The sequence below is a fragment of the Anastrepha ludens genome, chromosome 2, assembly GCF_028408465.1.
Source record: "Anastrepha ludens isolate Willacy chromosome 2, idAnaLude1.1, whole genome shotgun sequence".
Lineage (NCBI taxonomy): Eukaryota > Metazoa > Arthropoda > Insecta > Diptera > Tephritidae > Anastrepha > Anastrepha ludens.
In genome coordinates, this window is record NC_071498.1 from 65,583,017 (window position 1) to 65,609,355 (window position 26,339).

The 26,339-nt window shown below is 35.5% G+C and overlaps 1 protein-coding gene across 3 annotated transcripts in view; it reads left to right on the plus strand.

Annotated features, from left to right (window-relative positions):
- The window catches only part of LOC128871660 (TBC1 domain family member 1), a 116,680-nt gene that overhangs the window by 29,023 nt on the left and 61,318 nt on the right, over nt 1-26,339 (plus strand). For all 3 annotated transcript variants that reach the window (XR_008456054.1, XM_054113594.1, XM_054113595.1), the window contains exon 2: nt 20,948-21,430. Coding sequence is in view for 2 of the 3 variants with exons in the window: in XM_054113594.1 (XP_053969569.1) it covers nt 20,948-21,430 (483 nt within the window). In the remaining variant the exon portion in view is untranslated. The remainder of the gene's footprint in view (nt 1-20,947; nt 21,431-26,339) is intronic.

Here is a 26,339-nt window from a genome sequence, read left to right on the forward strand (position 1 = left end):
TGGAAGCGTTTTATCGAGGCCCTATGCTCCCGAGCAGAGTGAACAAGGATATAAATTGGTAGCTAGGGCTGAAGGCATGATTTCCGGAGTGCGTACTGGTGTGTACCTCATCAATTGCAAAGTGGTTAATTCAATTAGATGTGCGTCTAGAAAACATGTTGACATATTAATTTTAAAACTGAAAATTTATTAAATAAATAAAATAATGAATTTTCCCCAAATAAGTTTTGTATAAGTAGTAAGTCGTATGGGCTTGGTGCCGCACTTATCTCATTGCATATTAAAATATATTTGTAGATGCGTCAGCGCATGGCATGCCATTGCACCGCACAAAAATTGGATCTTCATCACTCATAGTCATATTTTCATTACCGACTGCAATCACATCCACATCTGCATCAAATTGTCAAGTTTTCAGAGACATCAACAGCCATTCTGTTTTTTAGATGCTGATGCCTCTCAGACTCTGTGACATTTCAGTGCAGGAAATGTCCGTACGTAATCATCGTTGCAAGAAATGTGTGTGCACCGAAATCTGTAGCAAAAAAAGCAGTATAGAAAATGTCCTTCCATCGACTACTGCTTGTGGCTGTCTGTATATTGGTTTTGTTTCTGCGCTTAAGAATGACATCATTGTCACAACATACTTTTTTTGTATTTTGTTTTCATTATCTTGCCTTTGTTTCAAAACTTTCACATAACACACATACAAACGCTTATTCCAAATGTAGCATTCTCTTATTGACACATTGTCATGGAGCTCGTGCAGGACTATTCATTGCATTGCCATTGATGGGAAATGAAAACAAAACTCATTTTAAAATGAACTTTATTGTTGTTGCTTCATGCTTACACTTGTGCAGCACCGCATTATATATAGTGGGTGCTGTTTTCAGAGATATAGAACTTTTTTGAAGTTAAAAATAGAACATAAAAAGACATTAATGAATGGGAAAAAACATCGTGAGTGAGTTTAATCATATTATGGCACTTAAAGTTTAAAAATAATTTTGATTATATGAAAGCTACCCCGAGAGCATCTCATGAAGACCAATCGGTCGGTTCAATTTTGAACTATTCTTTCCAGTATAGCCGCTCATGTCTCGCTAAAAAGGCAATGGGCAAACCTCCAAGAGTATTTCCTCATAAAAACCACCTGTCGTTCAGAGACGCCCTAAAATTGTAGGTTCCTCCACTTGTGAAAGAACATAGAGCTCGGCCAAAACAAAAAAAAAAAAGTTGTGTCTCTTACGGCAGACAGTAACAATTCGTCGTCAGTTTTGAAAAAGTACAGATTAAATAAAATAGAACAAAATTTATCGAAATAATTGGTCGCAAGCCAATGTCAATAAATGAAGGTCATTATAAATTTATTATCATGTCACGATAACGTCCAGCGTTCACTGTAACGGCGTTACCGGCATCATTTTCGAAGAAGTGCAGTCTGATGAGTCCTAAAACCAGCTTAAAAATTACACCAAACAGTAAATTGGGAGCGCATATTTTTTTCTTTCTGGAATGACATGCGAGTATTCAGTACCCCAAATGTGGCAGTTTTGTTTGTTATTGACTTAGATGTCCTGCAATGTTGACCAAAAAAATCACGCAATCCGCGATTTGCACTGCTTGCAGAACGGCCATTTTCATAAAACGATTGAATCACTTTCGCTTGTTATTCAACTTAGTATTGGTTCATGACTAAGTTTGTTAAAGTCTGTATCAAAAGTAATTGCTGTCAAATATCTGCATTGCTCTTAAGCTACCCTAAATCGAGCAATGATGTCTTGTGCATAAAACCCACGACAAATAGTGGCTTTTTCGATATCTAAATAGGACAAATTTTGGTTATTCCCTCACCCATTAAATCAGAAATGCACCCGCTACTAAAAATATTTCTACAAAACAAGTTTGGTTCAACTTCCAATTAATTTTCATTCTAGGGTAAACTAAGACCTTTCCTCATTCTCTTGCACAGATGACGAAATTTTAAGTATGACATCAAAACGACAAAGTGATTTTTCCGTTGCACTTATTAGAAAAATACTGTATGAACTCGTATTACAGAGTTATACTCGCAACACAGATCGAAAAAAAAACTTTTTGGTTTTCTCTTTTAACCCCTTGCCGTGTCATTTAGCTCGACGAAACTCGGGTCCAAGTGTTACGCGTCAACCAGCGGTAAACAGATCAGACAGCAATTATGAGACTCGTCACTAACTCTGGTGGCGTAGAGATATAAACTAACATTCAATCTCGACCCAGGCTCGTGATATTTACGTTTGACCCGACGATCTCTTCACGAGCCTGGCTGTTCATATTCATATTTGGGCCAAAATTTTCATCACGAGTCAGACTCGTTAAGGGGTTACATGGGTTTCGTCGGGTAAAAAAAGCCTTTTTTCAATATTCTTTCCTATGTAAAAAAATTATTTATTTAATTCAAACTTTTTTCTGTCTTATAGATACTTATTTAAGGAATAATTTCTGAGATTTTCAAAAAATAAAAATAAATTAAAACTCGTCCACTGTGACGTCACTTCGGTGACCCCTCGAAAAACAGGTGCGTCCGCGTTTTCAACATAACTCCTGACAGGATTATCGAAAATGAAAAAACAAAAATAAGTGTTTTAGTTAAGACCATAAACTCGTGCTTGAACGAAGGAAAGAAAAAAAAGTAAAAATTGGAATTTTGGTAGAGTAACAATAAAAGTGGCTCGGAGCGCACACTTTCCAAAGGCTGTATCTCCGAAACTATTATTCGGATCGACTTGAAAATTTAGGATAATATTCTTGAGATGTTGTAGAACTTAATAAGCCAAAAAAATCGATTTTTTGAACTCACGAAACCCATGTAACCCCTTAAAGTACGGCAAGGGGTTAATGCATTAATTGTGATGCTAGGCATCGAAAAGCAGCGAATTATCCATTCTCAGCTTTCAACTTTGCTTTTTTTGCTTTACTCCGATAATAATTAATACGTTTAATACGAGAATGTCCATACAAACTTAAGAAAACCACTAAAAATATTCACTTTGAACTACATTTTTTTATTTTTTAAATTTTATGCTGGCGGCCGCCGTAGCCGAATAAATTGGTACGTGACTACTACAGAGAAACAATTTTTTTTAATAGCGGTCGCCCCTCGGCAGGCAATGGCAAACATCTGAGTGTATTTCTGCCATGAAAAAACCTCCTCATAAATACCACCTGCTGTTCGGAAGTCACGTGAAACTGTCATTCCATTTGTGGAAAATATCAAGACGCACATCACGAAAAATTTTATGATTTGTAATTTTTCTTAAAAATTAGAAAAATTGCACTAATTTCCAAAAAAAAAAAATTGTTTCATCAACAAAATTTGTTTTAATACAAAAGCAGCCAAAATTTTACACTCAGACGCCAGATCCAAAAATCATGTCGCCCAGTGTTATTATACAGAAGAATGAATGTAATTTCCAGATTATAAGTCAAATATATGTGTATACCCAGGCTATTTTAGAAGATATCTATATGAAAAGTTTCATAACTCAAAAAACACCCCGTACTGGCATGAACCCATATTACCGCCTCCGCTTTTGATTGGATTTTCAGTTAATGCATTGGTTCCTATAAAATACCAGGGAATATGAAAAGCATCAGCCAGCGCTTTGTTGTAATAAAATTGACTAAATTGTTTTCAAAGCTTATGGCAGATTCGTTGATTTTAATTTATTTTTATTTACTTGACAACTGTTAAGATTCATTGCTCACGCGGTAGTAAAAAGTATTTAAATTTGGTTATACAAAGGAACTCTGTAATACTACTTTGTAAAAGAAGGCTAAATTTATACAATTACACAGCATCTCAGCATTGATGCCTGTAATCTGCTAAAAATAAACATGTGTTTGTATATCAGTAAATTAAATGTCTTGATTCAAAGGTCATGAGGACTGTAATAGAGCGAAATATTGTACTTATGTGGCTACTTAAATTTTGCGATATTGCAACACCCGTAGGAAGTGTTATGTCAAATCTGGCATTTGTTATTAAGGGTGTGGCATTTTTAATAACAGCCATACTCAGAATGGTTTGTGATACGAATCTGTGCTGTTTACATTCATCTTGGGTGAAAAAAGGTATTAAATCGTGAATATTGTCGTTTGACGATTTTCTATTACTTTCGACATAGTTCAAATAAAAACACTGTGCGGCTCAACTCACTTTGACTTTTGGTAATGAAGCACCATCTCGACTCACCGAGTTTCGCTGGTTTTTATGAATTCATTTGTGGTCGCATTTCGCTACGGGAAGAATTTCGTAGAGGTCATTCAACATCGGTTGTTCTGCCAGAAAAAATGTATGTTGTGCGTGAATTGATGTTGCAAGATCGTCTTGTGATCTACCTTGAGACTGAGACAAGTTTCAGATGCCTCGTGGAATCTGCGTTTTCCTCGCAAACTTACGCACTGGATTAACCGCTTAAGCTTCTACGTATCCAGAATAGACCTAGAATAGACATACACACCCGGATTGTGAAGGTATCCCACATAACACTACCACCGCTTCACATTCACTCGTAATCCACTTACATACATATCTAACACCCCTTTCCCTCTGGTCTCACCCGGTCGAAGTAGCCTGTTTCCGGGGCATATCGTTAGATGAGATAGTTGACAACGAAAGATAACTTCATTAAACTGGGCAAAGTTTTGTAAACTACTACAAAAAAGATTTTAGCAACATTATTTCCACTTTCGAATATTCACAATTGCATGAAAATTGGGTTATCAAAAGATTTGCTAGCCTTGGGTACCGCATAATTTAATTTGACAATCGCTTAAAATTAGCTTAGTAAATTAACTTGGGGGAAAATTGTTTCAAACGCATACCAAAATGTATTGATCTTTTTGGACAAGCATTTAGAAAAGCAATAAAGGTTTTTCAATTATCTACATTTACTTTTACTTGTCTGTATCAAAAATTAGGTAGCAACCCTCATAATAGCAATAATTCGTATATCGCTCCTGACAACTGTTGAGACTGGCTTAAACTCCCATAGTTGTCTAATAGATTCGAAATCTTCTACTAGTAAAATCATAAAATCATAAAAAAATAGGTTTCGTTATAACGGTTGTTCTTTGGAATTCCGACGAAATTGTTGTTTGTAAACACAGCTTACTTTTTCTGAAGCAGCAATAGCAAATGAGAGTATTTATTTGTGTTTCAGTGAGTTACGCTATATGTTCTTATTATTTCAATTTTCAACCGGCTCATGAAATATTCCAGGTTCACATTGAAAGAAAAAAAAAACAGTTCCAGAGCAACAAAACTCAGCCAATGTTTGACAAATTACAATTATTCGCACTATTTTTACTTCGGCTGGGTTCATATCCACAGTTTTTATCAGTATTAGATGCTTGAGCCTGTCTGGTTCTTGACAGGAGCCAGCTTGACTTAAGCCCATGCGAAAATGATATTCTCTTGATTGACTACCTACGACCACTACCTTTAATCAGACACCACTCAAAATAATGGCCCGAAGCATAAATCGCGGTTAATTCAAGATGACTTCTGTATAACTGCCCCAAAGTGCTCCATCCCACTGCCCATTCTTCGCACGCGAACCACATAGAAAATTAATGAGTTTATATACGATATATGAATTATACTGCTTTTTCCTATTCGCAAGCACACCATTTCTACAGCAGCAGAGTTGAAAAATATGCAACAACGAAAGTGGGCTCAAATTTCATCTAATTATATCATTAAAAAGTGGAAAATGTACCAAATCGGTTAAAGGAGGTCCTTAGACAATATTTTTAACATTATTAATTATCAGCTTACACTTAAAATAGTAAATAAAAAAATAAATATTATAAATACTAATGACTCGTTCTTATAGGTGTAACTGAAGCTATTTTTTTTACGAAATTGAATTGTTAGTCAAAATAAAACACAAAAGAAAATCTGTAAAGCACTTAAAACATTTCCTGTTAATTTGAATTTTCATGTAATTCAAAATTTCATTTAATTGAAAATCCAAATTAATGACTCTCACTGTTCGTAGTTCATAAAATTCGAAATTGATCCATAACTGAAAGATTTTGAAAAATTTAAACAGTGCTATTAAAAGATAATATTTGAAGGGAATAAGTATACCTATTTACGCTTTCAAGCAGACTCTCCCTTGTAGAAAATTTGTTCACTAATTATGCTCATAATTATGAAAGAGGTGTAAGTCAAAATTCCATATCCATATCCACATTATCTTAACCTACATACATATATGTATTTAATGTAATTTTCACGATATCGTCAAAAAGGGACCTTTGGATAGTGGATGTAGTTTTCACGTTATATGGAATTCATTTAGTGTTATTTATGAAAGTGGGCTAAGTAAAAAATTTGAAGAAATTACATATAAAAATAACTTGGAAATAGCGCGGGACCCTCTGCGATGCATTTCTGAACTATATAGTACAAAATGAAAAAAGCCATATATAAATGAAACAAAAAGCCAAAGAAAATTCCAGCGAAGAAGTAGCAGTAACATGGATGAAAATTGCTCGGTCAAATAATAATAATATTGAAATGGTAGAGCACAAATTTTAAAAAATACCGCTAATCTGGCTCTTGGCTGAAAATTCAATGGATGCGTTTCTTGAAAAATGAACCTTATAAAATGTTCGACAAAACTTCATTAGATGATTCTAAATTCCACGTTTTGGATTTTTCTCCTAGGAGAGGAAGACCAAAAATATACGAAAATATTAAAATACTTCCATTATACACCGCCTCTAGACCAGTCACGGAAGAAAAATATAGGGGAGGGGGCCCAGTTGTGACGCAGGCCCAGTTGTGACGCAGCTAAATATTTTTGACATGCGGTATGAAAATGACAGTTTGAGCCCTGCCAATCATGTTCGTTTGACGTTCAGCAGTTTTTGTGCAGACACCAACGATAGTAGTCGCATTGTGTATACACGCACCAAACATCGTGTTGAAAATCGTGCGAAAAAGTTATTTTGATTTTTTTCAAAGTACCAAAATTTTGTGAAATTAACAGTGAAAAGGCGAGTGTAATGCATCAAAATATTGTATTTGCCGTATATTTTGTGATTCTATATGGATTTATGTGATTATGTGGTGTCTATAAAAAACTTGCTTGTCATACACAAAATAGCATCGTGACCCGGTTGTGACTCAGCGGGTGGCCCAGTTATGACGCACCTTTTTTTTGCACTACGATCATATAGAACTGCCGAATTCCTACATTTTTGTTGTTGTTTAAAAAAAACCAACTGCCAACTCGATCAATTGCAACGTATGCAAGCGTCCAGTTCATTTGAAGTGCGCCAACATGCAGGCAAGTTATTTCACTTGCAAACACTGCGAAAGTGACGTGGACGACGACTAGGAATATTTAGATGACGATGATGAATAAAAATCGTTGTCATTTATGGCCATTGAAGGACATTTTCTTTTGTATTTTTCATTATTTTTGCCATTGAAAGCCTTCAAAATAAATAAATCATTAAATCACAACAATTGGTGTGACATTCCTTTCATATTTTCTCATTTCCAGAGGTGCGTCACAAGTGGCCCAGTTTTTTTTTGTCCTAAAAAAAGTTATCCTGAAAAAATTTGTTCCAAAATTTTTTGAGTAACTCAAATAAACATACTTTCTTTGGAGAAAAGTTGCGTTTGGTTAATAGTTAAATGTTAAACTTCTTCATTTTTCAATTTGCGGAACTGAGGAAAAAATTTTAATTTTTTTCAAAACCCGCGTCACAACTGGGCCCCCTCCCCTACAGATATTATGTGTTTACTACCATACGTCCCTTCAGTTTATCATCAACATTTTAAGAATCTTAAAAACTAGAAAAAATGATAAAAATTGATTATTTTTTTTGAAATAATTAATAAATGTTCATGAATTATTTTATGAAATGCGTACAAAATTTCATATTGATGATAAATTTCCATTAATCAAGACTAAGAAAATTATAAATTAAAATGTCGCATAATATAAGAATATTTCTTAATTCGTTCAAATAGGTATATGGCTTAGGTGGTTTCATAATTATGGGCACAATTGAATTATAATAAATATTTTGAACGCAAAGCCAAAAACATAGCTTATCTAAGGAGCAAAAAATTTCTAGAACGAAACTGTGCGCCTTAATACTTCGAATTCTATTAGCTCCACAACACCGTTTGCATCACAATATCCAAGAACTACGAAATGATATGTAAAAACTATCTTTTCTAAATCCTGAAACGCCTTTCTGAACTCCAGGTGATGATTATGGCTCATTAGGAATGCATACAAAATAGATAATGATACGCAAACGATTATAAATTCAAGTTTTTCTAATGCATATTCTAGCAAAAAAGTTATAAATATACGGTATAATTGAAAAAATAAATGGATAAGTGATGCAATAGTGGCCTTTGCAGTTATTCTATGCACATATTTACATATTAAATCAATTGATGCAAACCTAACAGTTTTTAATTGAAGTGTTTTAACGTGTTTTAATACTTTTATATATGTGATTTATAAAGGGTCTAAATGATGTAATTTTTCCCATATAATTGTCAAAAGGCGTGTTTTGAACAGAAACAGTGAAACCTAAAAGAATTAACTTTTTCTAAAATAACAAGATTCCAGCAATGGATTCTGATAGAGGAGAACAAAAACAAAATATATATGTATTTGCGGCTTGGAAGTTTACGTCTGAATTTTATTTCAGGGGGAGTCAAAGTTGCAACCTTTTGCACATTCTTAGGGTAAGCCAGCATGTGATCTTTACATTTGTGATTTATGAAATGTGGAATATTGATAGAGAGATCTTCATTGATGGGCCTCTTTTGTCTCTTTTGTGGGAAAGGGCACGAAACATGTAGAATAATGTGATAAAATGTACAACAAAAATATTTACCATACAATTTTATTATACCCTATGCCCAGAAAGTACCGGGAATTTTTAAATAAAACAAAACAGAGTTAAATTTCAGGCAAATTTATTTTATCTCCTTCAAAATAGGTATGACTTGTCTAAAGCAACACACATGTGCCAACGTTTAACCCAGTCCTCCATGCACCCCTGGTAGGCCGACGAAGGGATGGCCTTCAGCTCCCTTGTCGCTTTCTCTTTGATTTCCTCTTTCGACTGAAATCTCTTCCGCGAAGTGGTAACTTCAATTTAGGAAGCAAAAAGAAGTCGCACGGGGCCATATTAGGGGGATACGGTGCTTGCACGATGCTATTTACTTGGTGTTTGGTCAAATAATCAAGCACAATTTGGGCTCGGTGCGATGGTGCGTTATCATCATGCAAAATCCAAGAATTGTGTGCCCACATTTCCGGCAGGCCAGGCAGACACTAATGAACCGATGGCGCTAAAAAGTAACAGAAGTGACAATATAAGATAAAAATATGGACCGTTTCCCACGTGCGCGGTTTGTTTAAGGGGGGAAGCTGGTCTAGAATTTTGAAAAAATCGAAAAATTTTTTTTTGTCTTAAAAGGTGCTTTAGGGTCTTAGAAATAATATACCAAATGAGGGATGCCAGCAAAAATGTCTAAATGCCCAAATTTTTCATTCGACGGCAGTGCCTCGCAGGTATGCCCCGAACGCTACTTACAACTTTAAACGCGTTTTTCTCGAAATCACTTTTTTTAAACTGGCCGAAGACATAACTCGAACAAATCTTTACCGATTCTTACGAAATTTTGACAATACATTCGAAATACCTTTCTCCGGAGACGTACGTAGGATTTTTTATTTATATTACATAGTTTTTTTTTTAATCAACAATTTTATGTCGTTCTTTATAGTGAAAATTGTAACTTTTTGTTCAAACGTTCAAACGTAGAAAAAAAGGCGCCTTAGGAGAACTGCTGGACAGCGGCCATTTTGAAATTAATTCAGACGAAAAATTTTGTATTTGTACCATGAAAGCTATATTATTAAACCTATTTCACAGATTTTCGATTGATTCCTTTGTTGAGTCAAAATAAATTCATAAAATATGCCCATTTTTTGCGCTCTAGACCAGCTTCCCCCGGTAACTTTTAATCATCGGGTAAGTCTCTTAATACACTAAAGCTGAAAATTCAACTTAAACGCCAGAAATTAACGTTGAAATGTAACCTGTAATTCACCCAATCGGAAAATTTATAATTTTTGCAAATGGCGTCGTACGTCACTCATATTTGACACTTGTGAACTAGACAACTGCAACATGCAAACAGATAAGCAAGGGAGCGCGTAAAGGTCCAAATTACGATTTCCATCAAACAAAATATTTTTTTTTTTGTAAAAAAGTTATTCGAAAACAAAATTGGATGATTAATTTCGCGCCACCCTGTACTTGTATACTTAAAAATCGAAATTTTAACAAAACAATTTTTTCAATACACACTAACAATTTTGGGACTGCAATAGCCAAAAGTACAGCACCTGTACCCAAAATTATTAATAAAATTAATAAAAACAAAGTCCACACTAACGAAATTTAAAAAAAATTAGTAATATACATAAAATAGTTTCTAAGGCTCTGCTGTACTGTTGAGAATGTTTTAGTCAGGATGTCGGGACAAGCCTTTTGGATGGCCTCTACGGACGCAAAACGTTTTACTTTCATGGTCAAGTGCAATTTTCCGAATAGTTTGAAGTCACAGGGAGTCATATCAGACGAATTCGGTAAGTGTAGATGGTTAAAATGCGATTTATAGTCAAAAAATCAGCCACAAGAGTGGATCGATGAGATGGTGCATTATCATGTAATGCCAGATTCCTCTTTCGCGGTATTCAGGGCGAATTCGACGAATGCGATGCAACAAATGCTTCAAAACGCCCAGATAGAAACTTGCATTGACGGTTTGTCCTATCGGCATGAAGTCCTTGTGAACAATTCCCTTGGAATCGTAAAAACAATTGAACATCGACTTGATTTTTGACTTCTCCAAACGCGATTTTTTGGGTGGTGGCTCATCTGAGGCCTTCCATTCGACACTTTGACGTATAATTTCAGGTTCATGTTGGAAACACCACGTTTCATCACCAGTTACAATGTTGTAAAGGAAGTTCTCGTATTTTCTCGTCTCTTTAATGTGGTCTTTCGAATGTTGAATTCTGAACAATTTTTAGTGCTCAATTAACTTGTGCGAAATGAAATCTGCACAGACCTTTCGTTAGCCAAAATCATCAATTAAAATACGATAAATCGACGTTAAATCACAAGATCTCGGTGGCCAAATTTCATCACCTCTTCGAGAGATAACACGGTCCGGAAACTTTTCCCGTAAAAGATCAATGGTTTCGTTGCTTGTGTGACACGTAGCGCCGTCTTTTTGAGAATAGACGTTGTCAAAATCAATACCATCCAATTCCGGCCATAAAAAATCGTTAATCATCTTTCGAAATAGCACCTGTTATTCAAAATAACACCTTATATTTCTTCGATTAGGATTGAGAAAAAAGTATTAAAAGTAAGTCATTGAGCACTAATTGATTCTAAATTGATATTTAATGAAAGTTGAAAGAATGAAAATTCTTATTTTATTTTTTCTTAGTCCGAATTTTTAATGAAACTATCCGCAACTGGAAACATGTAGACATTTTTCGAAGCATTTTCTTTACTCATGCTGTCAATTAATTTGAGCTTTTCTTCTGGGCGTCTACAAAACAGAATATTTTCTAAATTGGTCAGTGTAAAATTCTGGCTGATGACGAGTTTCCTTCAAAGTTATTCCACGCCTTTCGCTTCTTCGGTATTCTGAATTATTATTTGGCCATCTCTTGGCGTGGTGTTGACGAGATATTAAAAACCATATAGGTATTGTGTCACTGAAATTTCACGGTGTTTCCATAGAATTCCACGGAATTCCGTTATATATAATATCAACTTTTGTAGTCCCATGTAAAATCCGTATTTATTGGTCGAAAACATTAGGAATTTGCCGGCGTATTCGCCGAACTAAGCCTGCCGCGACTTTTTCTGTTACCAAAACTGAAATTAAAGCGGATATCAGAAGTGCATCGAAGTATCGGTAGCATCGGTAGTACAGTCCATATAATTTAATGTTTGAAGATTATTTGATTCAAATGTTGACCGCGACTGCTCTTCAAATGGCACATCCGCTTAGTCCAATTTTGGCATACTCTTTCCAATGTTTCGGCGGGTATCTCACATAAAAATGCTTTAATGTTGTCTTCTAATGCGTTAATTGAAGCATGTCTGAATAGACATGAGCTTTAACATAGCCCCCCAAAAAATAATCTAAAGGCGTTATATCGCACGATCTGGGTGGCAAATTTTCCACGTTGTTGAGTAACAGAGGCCCAATTGCTGCGAACGGCGACGAATCTATAATTGATGGTCATCATTAACACTGGTCGATACAGCTGCGATATTTTCTTCAGTTCGCACTCTACGTAAACGTGTTGGTGGTTTGATGTCCAATAATGTAAATTTGGTTCTAAATTTAGTCACAATAACTCGACTCAGTAGATGGATTATAGTAAACTGACCATAAAATAGAAGAAGCGCGCGATAAACTTTCTTAACAGAACACGCATTTTTATAAGAAAATTCAATGATTTGTAAACGTTGTTCGTTTGTAAGACGATTCATGGTTAAATTACAGACCAAACTGACGATGTTCGGCAGTGAAACAAAACATGAAACGTGCGTCAGCTGTTTAAACCAACCAGATAATAGCTAAAAAATCACCCGTTATATACTTATATTTAACCTATATTTAGCTAAAATTGCTTGCCGCTGTTTATTTACTTCCTACATGCACCCTTTCATCTTCTATGATTATACCACAAAGTTGCAAATTACATAACTACTAACAAAACTAACAAATCCTATATATACGTATACTTTTAAAGGGTCTTTGAAAAGATGCGCCTAAATATTGTTCTAAATTAAAACATGTAAACATTTATTGTAGATTCTTTCAGATTTCACTATTTTTATTCGAAATACGGCTCTTAACAATTACCAGGTCTACAGGTAAAATCCGCCAAACAGTCGATTCATGAACGGCTAGTTGTTGAAAACGTTGCGATATCGATGTTGAAGGCTGTTCAGTAACACTCTGCGCTACAGCAGCAACATTTTCAGAACGTTCAGTTTTTGGTCTGCCAGTCCTATTTATATACTGCAAGGTCTCGTTTTATGCGGATTATTTTTATGCGATTTTGAAGTTGTGCGGTTTATATTTGTCCAAAAATTTCTTGGACTAATATTCTTATTCCTATTCCTTTTTCGCAAATATCTATTGCACAGACAGTCTCATCTGACGATGAAAGTGATTTGAAACCACTTCGCAAACCGTGCAAACCATTATCAGATAACGATGATTAAAAAATTTAAAATTCAATAAAGTAAAATGAATTAAGTTTGAATGCAAGTTTATTTAAAGATTTTATATGAATTTCTTTCAGACAATCGAAGTAATTTATAAAGCAGCCTATTTCTTTTCATTTCTGCAAGCTTTTTTATGCGGCAAGTGAATCCTTTTTATGCGAATTTATTATTTCTGTAGAACGTATCCACCGCTTAAAACGAGACCTTACAGTACTCCACAGAACCAGTTTCTTGAAATCTTTTCCCCAACCTTTGAATTTTCGTCTGATTCTGACGATTATTTCCACCAAAAAATATCACGAGTTTTGCGATATGTTTTTCTTAAAGATAGGCCTTTTTCATATTATGCTTAAATAATTTGAACGCGTTATTTTATCGTGTAAAATTATGTATCGTCTACTTGCCACATATCACAGATGACATAAAAAAGGTGCCGTCTAGGAAGTATTCACTAAAGACATAAAGCCGAAAGACCCTTTATAAGTATATTCAAAGATGCTTCAATAGCAAATAATTTGCGCATTTAATCATATATCATACTTGCCCTAATCACTAATTCGTAACCTTACAATTTCTACTCATATACACCCCGGTGAAAAATTATAAACACACACATTTTTTTGTGTTTTTCCCCTGTTTCTTCTTTTTAATATATTGTAGTTCATACTGCAATTAAAACCATATAACGCAAAGTTTCAAACTTTTTATAAAATTTTCAATACAATTTCTCAATTTTTCGATTTTTTCTGAGTATCCCATTGAATTTTAGTCTGACAAAGTGCCAGTTTCAAGTGACCTCAAAATTGTGTTAATTTTTGAAAATTTTTTTTCGCGAATTTTTTTATATGAATGAAAAAGCCTATCCCCGGAATAAACATTTTTTCCCAAAATCGATGGTAGTTTGCAATCAGCTCAAACTTACAAATATTGTAGTAATACTAGAATTTAATGTGCTATAAAACTGTTTACTCAGAAGAATTCTAAAATAGTTCAAATGGTTAAAGTTTTGATGAAATTCTGAAAAATTGTGTACAAGGTTTGAAACTTTGTGTTATATTGTTTTCCCTTAGAATATGAATATATTTTTATAAAAAAATGGTGGTGTGTTTATAATTTTGCAACACGGTGTATATGAGAAGAAATCGTAGGGGTACGAGTTAATGATGAAGAGGGCAAGTATTATTTGCTTACCGTTTGTCAACGACGATATTTTCATATAAGTACACTGGCGGTAACACATAACTTGCCACTCCTTTATATATTTATTTCTTCATTTAATTTGTTATTTAGTTTTTTATTTATTTATTTTTTTTTTTTTTATTTATTTTTTTTTTTATTTTTTTATTTATTTCTTTTACAAAGTCAATGGTAAACACCTTACTGACTAGATTTAAAGTAAGGTTATTATTTATTTTGTGGAGCAACATCAAGACGCACGCCACAAATAAGAGGAGGAGGAGCTCGGTCAAACACCAAACAGAAATGTACGCGCCAATTATTTATTTATTTTATTAGGTAACCCCTTGTTTTTTTTTTTAATTTTTGTTGCGCAAATAGTATACCTTATTTGCCTATTTCCAACGGCTACTTTTCATTCCTTTTTGTATGTACCCAAGACAAGTTTAATTGAGTATATCTATTACAGCTCCAGATACTTGCGTATCGAATAGCTTAACATTCACTCGAAACTCGTTCAACTGCGCACAGGATTGTTAAAAATTTTCAACCTTTTGAACATTTTGAGCAGCTAAGCAAAAAATTGTCAATTTCATTTATCAGCATTTCTTTAGTTTTCAAGCGACATTAAGTCCGTGTATTAATAAATTGTAAAACTAAAAAAGTGCTGATAAAAAAGTCAAAATAATCAAAAGGATTATATATAAATATAATTGGGTGCTTGGCCGAGCTCTTCCTTCTATTTGTGGCATGCGTCTGGATGTTGTTTCACAAATGGAGGGACCTGCAGTTTTAAGCCGACTCTGAACGGCAGATATTTTTATGAGGAGCTTTTTCATTGCAGAAATACACTCATAGGTTTGCCATTGCCTGCCGAGGGGCGACCGCTATTAGGAAAATGTTCCGAATTCCGAATGGTAGTCACCAACCCATTCGGCTACGGCGGCCGGCAAAGGATTGCTCGAATTAATAAAATCGAGAGCTCCCGCGCCTATTTTTTTATATCTTCTTTCATAATTCTCATTTGTTTTTCAATTTTTACTAATTTTCTATATTGTTCCTTAAAATTCATTAAAATAAGTAAAACTCAAAATTTAAGTAAAGTTAGTTGCTATAGCAGATCCGACTCTACATTGAACGAACTAAGCTGGACGATATTTCTTCTTTCATTCTTCCAATTAATTATAAATTGCACATGGGGTGATGAGTCCCCGACATTCACATCTGTTTCAGTTAGTACTAACCTTAAATGGGCGCCCAAATGAGGTGGTAACAACAGAAACCATCAAAAAAATCCACAAAATCGTGTTGAATGATCGTAAAGGGAAGTTGCGGGAGTTAGCTGACATCAAAAGAACGTGTTGGCTTTGTATTGCATGAGCATTTGACTATGAGAAAGTTCTGTCCAAAGTGGGTGCCGCGTTTGCTCATTGTTGACCAAAAGCAACATATTGATGATTGTGAGCAGTGTTTGGCCATGTTTAAACGTAATAAACTGGAAGTTTTGCATCTATATGTGACAATGGATGAAACATGGAGCCATCACTTCATTCCGAAATCAAAACGATCGTCATTTGAGTGGACAGCAACTGGCGAACCTCGTCCAAAGCGCCCGAAACCACAACAATCGGCTAGAAAGGTCATGGCTTCGGTGTTTTGGGATGAGCACCATCGCATATTCATTGACTATCATCAGCAGTAAATCTAATATAGCGTTATTGGAGCGTTTGAAGGCCGAAATTGAAAGGAAATGTTCACACATGGCAAAAAAAAATATTTTGTTTCATCAAGATAACACACTGTGTCGCAAGTCCATCGAAACAATGACAAAACTGCATGAACTGAACTTCGAATTGCTCCCACATCCACCAGATTTGGATTCCAGTATATTAATTACTCGCTGCTCGCCGGTAAGAAATTTCGCTCGAATGAAGAGGTTATCGCTGAAACTAAAGCAAAAGAAAATTCGTTCAACAAAAGTGGTGCTTTGGCCTTATTGTGGCTTTATTGATTATAAACTAATTTTTAAAGTTTTTTTGCCACTTTGAAATTTATTTTGTTAAATTTATTTTCTGCTTCTTTTCTCAGTGCGTAAGTTGTCTTTTCTGTTATGTCAAGATAAAATTTTCAAAGGAGTAGTTGCGACGAAGACTGAAACTAAGAAGAGAGACTTTGGCAAGAGAGACTCTGCGTTGGATTTCCAGGCTGATTTTGTTATAGGTGTTAATGCTGTGTCATGCCTTATCTACATATGTATAATAAAAAAAATTAGGGTCTGAATTAATCTTATTGATCTGAATAATCTTTCCTTTCTTCTATCGTCTAGTCTAGGTTTTTCTGCTGGACCATTTTTTGATGTGGATAATTTATTCTTCTGTAATCTCCCGTTCCGACACCCCTTTGAAGCTTTTTATTACGCCTCAACCGTTTGTAAGTTAAGCGCGTCCGCCAGTGTATCTATGTATGTATGTATATTTGTATTTCTGTCTATTTTCATTTGCAATTACTAATGAGTCCAATGGTCTTCCGGCACTCCCTACGTGTCACTATATTTATAAGTTACATACACACATACACACATGTGTATGTATATGTTGACTCCAAACCTTTTATAAACATAAACAAATACATACAGAAGTCAATCTCTGCAATACATCCATGTTCACCTCTCTGCCAACGGTAGGTTAATGATTATTTTCTGCGCAATTGCTGTACTTTATGTGAAGGCTATCTTTTTTATTGTTCAATTTATATTTGTTGTTCTCAACATCGCATTTCCCGACACAAACTGTCGTGGCAATCATTTTTTCTCATACACGACTATACCTTTCAATTATTTATCATCTAAATTATTATTTAGAATTTGTTAGAAAAACGTGAATATCTATGTATGTATGTACATGCATAGGTATTAGATATTTGTACTTACATATATGTGTTGTGGTCATTAAAGGGCATCTCTGTACTTTTACAGTCAACTGGAATGCATAGATTGTTTTATTTATTGGGTACACTGTGGGAAAATTTTCTGAAATTACACGATACGCCGAGACACGTAAACTTACATAGTTTGTTCCGTTTTTCTGTATTATGTAATTTTCTCAAAATATTTTTATCTTAACTTTGCTTATTAACTCTGGGATGTCTTCTAAAGATGAATCGTGTCTAAGAGCATTCTAGGGAAAAGTGCTGCGATGGGTGTTTGGTCCGCTATGACTGCAAGATGGTATCTACTGGCTAAGCTACAATCAAGAATTGCTGAAATACGTTATCCCAAAGGCTGCGATGGCTGAGTCATATTACGCGCATAAGAGATGAACACCCCCAGAAATCAATCGTGCCATACAACCCCGTAGCGTATAAAGCACGAGGACGTCCAAGAAGAACATGGTTTGAACAAGTTTTAATGGACCTGAGAAAAATGTGTGTTAGAAACTGGATAACTGTTACCGAGGATCGAGTTGCATTGAAACAAAGCTAAAACTCACCCCGAGTTGTAAAGCTGCCCAATGATGATGATTATTAGCTCTCAAGTGATTTGTCGCTTATTTTTTTGCATGAAAAAAGCTCCCGTCCCTTTTAAAGTTATGATTCCTCCAAGTGGTATTCACGCCATCGCATCTACTTTCACAATGGGTCGTGTGAATAAAAGTAGAGTTCAGGTAAACACTAAAAAATTTAAGTTTAAACTAAATTTGAGGTGATTAAACATTTCAGCCAAAACCACTGCTTTTCGCTGACTAATCGAATTTCTTTTATCAGTAATTTTAAGTATAAAAAGTAATGAATACTTAAAATGACTGGTTTATGTTTTGAATTTTGCGAACATATATTGAGTTGGGGAATGAGTTCAAAGCTTTTTTATATTTTCTTTTATTTTACAACGATTTCTTTGCTGCTTGGCAAAGGGTAAGTAATAGAAACTTTTCTGCTCTACAAAACTAAGTTAAATGTAATTTTGAGTTATGTAAGGCGGCCGCCGTAGCCGAATGGGTTGGTGCGTGACTACCATTCGGAATTCACAGAGCGAACGTAGATTCGAATCTCGGTGAAACACCAAAATTAAGAAAAACATTTTTCTAATAGCGGTCGCCGCTCGGCAGGCAATGACACACCTCCGAGTGTATTTCTGCCATGAAAAATCTCCTCATAAAAATATCTGCCGTTCGGAGTCGGCTTGAAACTGTAGGTCCCTTCATATGTGGAACAACATCAAGACGCACACCACAAATAGGAGGAGGAGCTCGGCCAAAACATTCAACAGGGTGTACGCGCCAATTATATATTATACATATGTATATAATTTTTTATTAGTTTTGAGGCTTATAAATGGCATATCCAGGAGGCAAAAATCAACATTTTCGATACCTGCTCTTCTTTGCTTTTCACCGAGGTCCGAAGCAGCCCGTGATATTTGCGCCCTGTATGGAAAAGGTATTATAGGCGAGTCTACAGCACGGAAAGTTAAAAAATAACTGCTCTGATGGCTTTACCGCAAATAGAGATCCAGAAATGTTTCGAGAGCTGGGTGAACGCTGGCATATGTGCATTGCAGTTGATGGGAAGTACTTTGAAGACGTTAATATCACTTTCGAGGAATAAACTTGAATTTTGAATTTTCAGAATGAATTCCGGGAACGTTTTGGTCAAGGTGGTAAATTAATTCATCATCATTTGGCATTACAGCTCTGTGTGAGCTTTGAGGGTTCCTTTCGCCTCGATCCTTGGTTGGTTGCTTCCAATTGTTGACCTTGAGTTTCCCCATGTCGTCTTCTAGTTCGTTAATCCAACTTGATCTTGGTCTGCCTCTTGCTTTCGTTGCAAATGTTTTAGCGTCAATCATTTTTCGTTGAGTTTCTTATGGTATGGCCTAGTCATCCTAGTGTTTGTGCTTTGATGAACCGCACAACATTTTCCCCTCTTTTAAGTTGATCCAGTTCATGGTGCTCTCTTATACGCCACTCGCCGTTGCCTTTGACTGCACCGAAAATTAGCTTGAAAATTTTTGTCTCGATTACTTGAAGTTTGTTTTTGTCGTCTTCACTTTCGTCTTATTCACTTAATTAATTATAAGTTCAAATTAGAACTTTAGACACACATTCTATGTACATGGCTAAGATCTTCATTTTCAATAAAACGAATTTCTGTCCTAGTCCGAGAGCACTGAGAGCTCAATCTCCACTTCAACCTATGAGTAATGCGATAATAAGTTTGTGTGAATTTTTCAGATACAATTTTTATTGGCATCTACAAATACTGCATTTCAAAAAGTTTACAACAAAGCAGCGTGAAATCTTATATTAAATTTAAAAAAATATTAATGAAAGTATAAAAACTTTCATATCCCTTGCCATAATCTTGGGGAAAAAAGTATTCAAAAGCCATTGAACACTAATTGACTTTAAATTGACATTTAACGAGGCGAAGGAAAGAAAAAATACGAGCAACGAAAAAACTAATACACGGAAATTGAACTTTCGCGCATATCCTGCAAAAAGTTTACTTGAAAGTTACCAAACAACATGCCGACTTCAAAACTGAAACGATATACGTATGTATGGGTGCACTAAGAGGAAATCTCACGCTGTCCTGCACTGACTGCTCCTTTCCGTTGCTTAATTGAGCGAATTTTGTTTTGCAGCAAACTTTATTTTGCACTCAGCAGATTTCAGTTTTTTTCACATGAAATGAAAACACGACTTTTGTTTTAATTAATTTATATTTCACTTTGACTTCGGATGAAACACAAAAAAAAAAAAGGGCAATTAAATTATGACGGCACGTTGGACTAAAGAGTAGCATTTAAAATGTGAAAGAAAACGATATTATTCAATAAGGTGACATTGAGAAATTTCGACTGCATTTTAAACAGGCAGCCAACAAGGTGGAGAACTTGTTGGAGAGCAGCTGAAGTGGATGCGAAGTGGGAATGTTCGGTGGCTAATTTGCATAGAAGCCAACTGCGGTGGTAGCGAAAAGAAAAACGAGTGCTTGAGATATGGCTGTAAGCAGGCCATTTAGGGACTTGTGGCGACAACGACTGGTCCTTGAGGTGGTGGTTGAGTACGAGTTGGCCTTTTGCTGCTCTGTGTGTGTTTTTCTTTTTTTAAATATTTTCTGTACTCTCCTTTTCACTTTAATATTTTATACTTCGCTAACCCATAGCACAATACGCACTCTGTTGCAGCAGTGCAGCAAGCGATGTGGAAATTACTGCATCATTGCTACGCATAGTTAAACAAACAAAAAAATTAAAAAATGGCTTTGAAGTGATTTCCCTGCTCTTAACTTTTGCTAAGCTGCAAGTGGGCGACTGTACAACGGATAATATTAAATTTTCATTCAAATCCCCACAAATGCTAATTCTTTTCACTCTATTTTACCTCTTATTTTCTCTTTACAGCTCTCGGTTGGCATCGAAAATGGCGTACTTGAATCATACAACTCCGATTTCGAATTGCAATTCAGTCATCCACTCAAGCATATTGTGGGCATGTGCCGCATCGTTCATAAGCAGAACAGCACAAAAAGCGCTGGCAATGGTTTTCTTCAGTTGAAAGCCTTCACTGCCGTTGGCAATAGCGGCAATACGAATGTCTTGAAGTCAGTCAACACTGGTGGCCCCTTAACCACATCCACTTCATACGGTTCACTCTCCACGAGCGCTGCGTTACGTGAACGAGAGCGGGAGCGTGAACGTGAACGTGAAAATGCTTTGACGGCTGCAAATGGCGCTGAGTGTGGTTCTAATGATGCGGCGAATGGGGGAAATGCAAATAATTTCATGGAATTCTGGGGCCCCATTACTGGGCTGGTGTACTTGATGAAGGATCCGCGTGATCCGCTGTTGCATATTTATCTTTTCGAATGTGATGCAGTGGAGGAGGTAAGTGTGAAAATGGATATAAAAAAAGTAGTAAAATTAATAATAAAGGCATTAAAATTGAGAAAAGCAAGTATTTGGTTCAATAAACGATTGAGATAGGGAAAGAGGGCGCGTCGCTTCTGCAGCTGGATTGCTAATTGTCACAATGGCAGACTTATTTATATGAATCGTTTGACTTTCTAATCCGACTGACATGAACCAGTCCGCAATCAAGCCAGGGTTTTGGAGTGCAAACAACCAAAACGTTGTTTTATCTTAACATCTGCGATCTTAATTAAGCAGCTTTAATTTGCAACCACAACCGACAGAAGATGATTTTTTAGCAATCACTTTTCTTAGAACATATCTAAATTATTGGTAAAAACAGTTTGTTTGACGACTCTAAAAAAAATTTTGTGCCAAAAATAAAATTGGCCTTAATCAAGAGCGGTTGAAAGTGGCTGCACTTCTTGATATCTATAGAAATTTAAACGCCCGGAAATAATTTTAGAAAAATTTGGCGAAAAAAAACCACGAGCTGAAATTAAATTAAAAAGGGTCTTTCAAAAGCGACATCTAGATGTTAGTAGTGAATCTTCTTAGACGATACGTTATTTAATGTCATCTTTGACTATATTCAAATAAACAGATGTACAATTTTACACGATAGAACAATGCCTTAAAATTATTGAAACTTAATATGAAAATGGTCGATCTTTAAGACCAACATAACGCAAAATTTGTGATTTTTTTTGGAGGAAATAATCATCCGAATGAGTTGACATTTCAAAGTTGGTGAAAGATTTCAAGAAACTGGTGCTATCGGGTATAGAAAAAGGAGTGGCAGACCAAAACCTGAACGTTCTGTTGAGAACGTTGCTGAGCAAACTTCAGCATCAATATCCGATATCTCGACGTTCGCAGCAATTAGGCATTCATAAATCGACTGTTTGGCGGATTTTACCTGCAGACTTGAATGATGCAATTCTTCACTTACTATTTATATAATTGTTACTAGCCGTACTTTGAATAAAAATAGTGAAATAATCTAAATTTTCCATGTTTTAGTTTAAAATAACATCTAGGCCATCCGGCTTGAATTCACTTCAATGTATTCTCGGTATTCTTAAAAACATCTAAACCACTCAAAAATTAGAGCAAGATTTAATGCCGCATATTTCTTTCTATAAACCCTGGGGCTTCACTAGGTCTATTTCGAAGCTTCATGTGGATTTATTGGAAACAATTCGTATATCTATCGCTTCTCATGCTAAATCGTAAACAAAAAAATAAATAAATGTAATGCGAACGTAGGCTATGATTTTCTAGCCGTACCTATTTGTTTACAGAAGTGAAAGTGACTCATGCATACTTTTTCTAAAGTACTGCCACTCTCGTTACTTAACTGTCACTCCTAGTGAGAGATGCAATTTTGAAGTGGCTACCATCCACAGTTTAAAATTTATACGATTTCTCGCTTCTCTAAAAAGCGATCCCAATATTTTTTGACGCTCAGCTGGGCAATATTAAAAACCTCTTCCTTGACTTCTACCTGTGTCAAAGATCTTGCGGGCATTGCTTGTTGAAAATGATTGTGAACAATACTGAAATCAGTAAAAAGAAGAGATAACCACCTACCATGAAACAGCTCACAAGAGTTGGCGTATCTCACAAGAGCTGACGGCTCTCTCTCGACACAGACGGATCTCACTCGACTATATAATATGTATTTGATTAATAAGAAAATGCCTGGGGGGTCGTACAACAACAGATGTAGAAGATGCAATCAAGAAAAATCTAAGTCTTTTACTATATGTGCGAGCGTTCAAATCTGGGTGCTCTACGACATACAAATAGAATGCAGGCGAACTTTCGATGGTAAATATGAAACAATTGCAAAAAAAGAAAATAAACGACATGAGCAGATTCATAGACAAATCAAGCTGGTTCGACTAATAAAAATTAGTGGTTCTGGAAGTGATGTATCAAATAGGCATCTTTGTGCTAATTGGGTCTGGGCTATGTCACTCAGACAACACCTCCACCACCACCATCAAGAGGAAAATGCAGAAAAACATTTTAATTACGTAACTTTAATATTCGACAAAATTGCATTAGTTTGAAGCCGGTAAACGCACTTTGAAAATGGCCAATTTTTAGGTTTGCGATTTCAACATTACCTACATTTGCTATGCACTCATTATTCCCCTTTTTTTAATTATTTTATATATATTTTTTATTTGTAATTTTTTTTTACAACTAGGAATCACTCGTCGAAATGCGGTTCTGGATGAATTCCTTCAAACTATAAAAACAAAGTGAAGTTTTTCGTTTTTCAAACAGCTTCAAAAAGATAGCGCAGCTTACATTTTTTCTCACCAATTTTTCGATATTCGAGAGCAGATTTCAGTACCAATTACCGTCTATTTCAGGAATAACAGCTACAATGTCTTCTCTGATAAAAAAAATTGTCATTCATACTTCTGCAGCTTGATTTTAATGGGGAGATGAGTATTTGTTGTACTTTATTCATCGACTGATACTTGGTTTCCTAGACAGACTCGTACTTGGAGAACCAGGATGCATCAGATATTATAATTTTATGTAAAGTGCAGAATTCTCAAGTTTTAAGGATAAACGAATACGTTCCTCCTTTTTAACACCCGTTGGCTTTCGATAAGCACATCGAGCAACCATTAGGTTTAACACTTTTCGTGTATCCAAGTAGATCACTAAATGGTAAATGGATCCCTACTATGACAATCAAGTCTCAAATTCCTCAACATTCATTTCATGGATAAGTCATGAAATCATCGTAGATTTTTTTACGTCATTAGTCGAAGATTTTGGACGTCCTTCACGTGCCACGCCTTCAAGGGGGAAATGTAAATCTGAAATCTCGAAAGCCATATGTTATTTAATACTCATGAAATATTTCCACAGGCTTGATGTTATGCCAAAATCCGTAAATAATCGGAAAGCGAATCTGTTGCTATGATGACAAAGGAATTTCTACCGACTCTTTCTTAGCAGCTTTGCAACTTGTCTCCATACTGACTATTTGAAGAAAAACTTAAGTGAAATTGCGCAATAAAATGCCGAATCCGTTGAAATTTTTGTATGTCTCAAAAATTGTATAGTAGTTCCAACTAATCAATCTTTTGTTGGTTCCATCGTATTTGTTCGCATGCAAACTCTATCTACATATTTATGCACCTCCACCAAAGCCTGTGTTGACGACTTGATTTTGGGGGCGTTAATCAACTTGGCGCCATTGCACTCAGCCAACAATTTCCATTCTAATTTAACTATGAGTGGCGGCTCATAAAGGATTCGCATACACTTTTCTATATGCACATGCGTTCATACATACATTTACACATATCTATGTATGTGATTGTTCGTTTTCACATATGTATGTATGTGTGCACCTACACAATTCACATAAATAAATTAGATTATGTTTGTTTATTGGGGAATGGCTGAGCGCAAATTGGCTTAGAAGTTTATTCCCTATAACAAAGTAATTACAGCGAGATTCGCTGGGGCAAATACTTGAGTTCCATAGTTTAAAGTTACAATTGTATTTGCCACAAAAACCTGCATACAAATCCATAAATGATTATCAGGCGCTAGTTAATCCAATTTAAGTTTGTTTTGTCCTATTTTGATTTACTTTTTTATTATACGAGTGCCAAGTGCTCGCGAAAATAAGTTTCCACTGCGCCGGAGTGTTGATATTCAATTATCATTTTTGAAATGTTGCAAAACTTAGTTTGCCGTGAATTCTTTTCTGTTGGTTTACTGTGGCTAAACACTTTGCTATTCTAAAACTTCGCGTGTATTGATATCTATGAGTTTCTGCCTTTACAAAATCAAGTTGCTAAAGAGAGCATACTTTTGCTGTTTCTTTTTCAATAAACTCAGTGATGCAGTAAAATAAAAAATATATAAAATTGCTTTAACTTAGTAACGTTCAAGTGGCATTTTGCATTTTTATCAATAATTTTAAAAGTTGGCTAAACAAAATTAAGTTTAAATTGTAAGGTTATAATAGACCTGATGAGGGCATTCAAGAAGCAGATAAGGTCTGTGAAACAATCCCTCATATTCCACAAAGAACAAACAAAAGAGTCTCAGAAGTAATTTAAACTGTTAACAGTTCAAATTTATTACCGCCAGTTACGAGAATTTATGCCCAATTGTCAAGTGAAGGTCTTGCAACTCCTCGAACACAAACCATTTGTTGCGAATCGCTCGAAACTAAGAGGAAAGTCAGAATACTGCCTTCAAGGCAGACACGGGATACTTCCTGATGTCTTTCCAGCAACATTTCAACAAAGAGGCTACTATGTTTTTGGTTAAGGAACATGGTAGACGTTGGCTTGCTACCGTAGAAACCATCCCGCCAGGCACTTGCTAGAGGCTGAGCTTCCTGATGCGTCAAGAGACATTACTTCAACTATACTGCCAAGAGACAGGATCGAACAAAACTGCAAGTACTGAATCACACAGTTTACAGGCAGGCATTAAATGAGTCGGAAGTCTCTTACCAGCTTCCTAAACGATGAGCTTTGTGAGACTAGCGTTACTTTGGCATAATTACGTCCAAGATATGGTAACAGGTTAAACACCTACCTACCCTGAATTGACCACGACATACTCAATATACGTCCGTGATTTGAAGGAACACCCTCTTAAACCCAACACCCCTCTTTCTTTGAACCCAACCTGTTGAAACAGCACGTTTCCTGGGCCTAGCGTTAGATAAGATAGGCGAAGGCGCCGGGTGCTACAACAACAAGAGCCATTAAGCTGAATATGAACAATCTATATTTGCAGGGTGTTCCATATAATGGTTTTTTTAATCATATGTTTTTTTATACCGACAGCTCTTTCCCCCTAGAAATCTAGATGAAAAATCAGTATC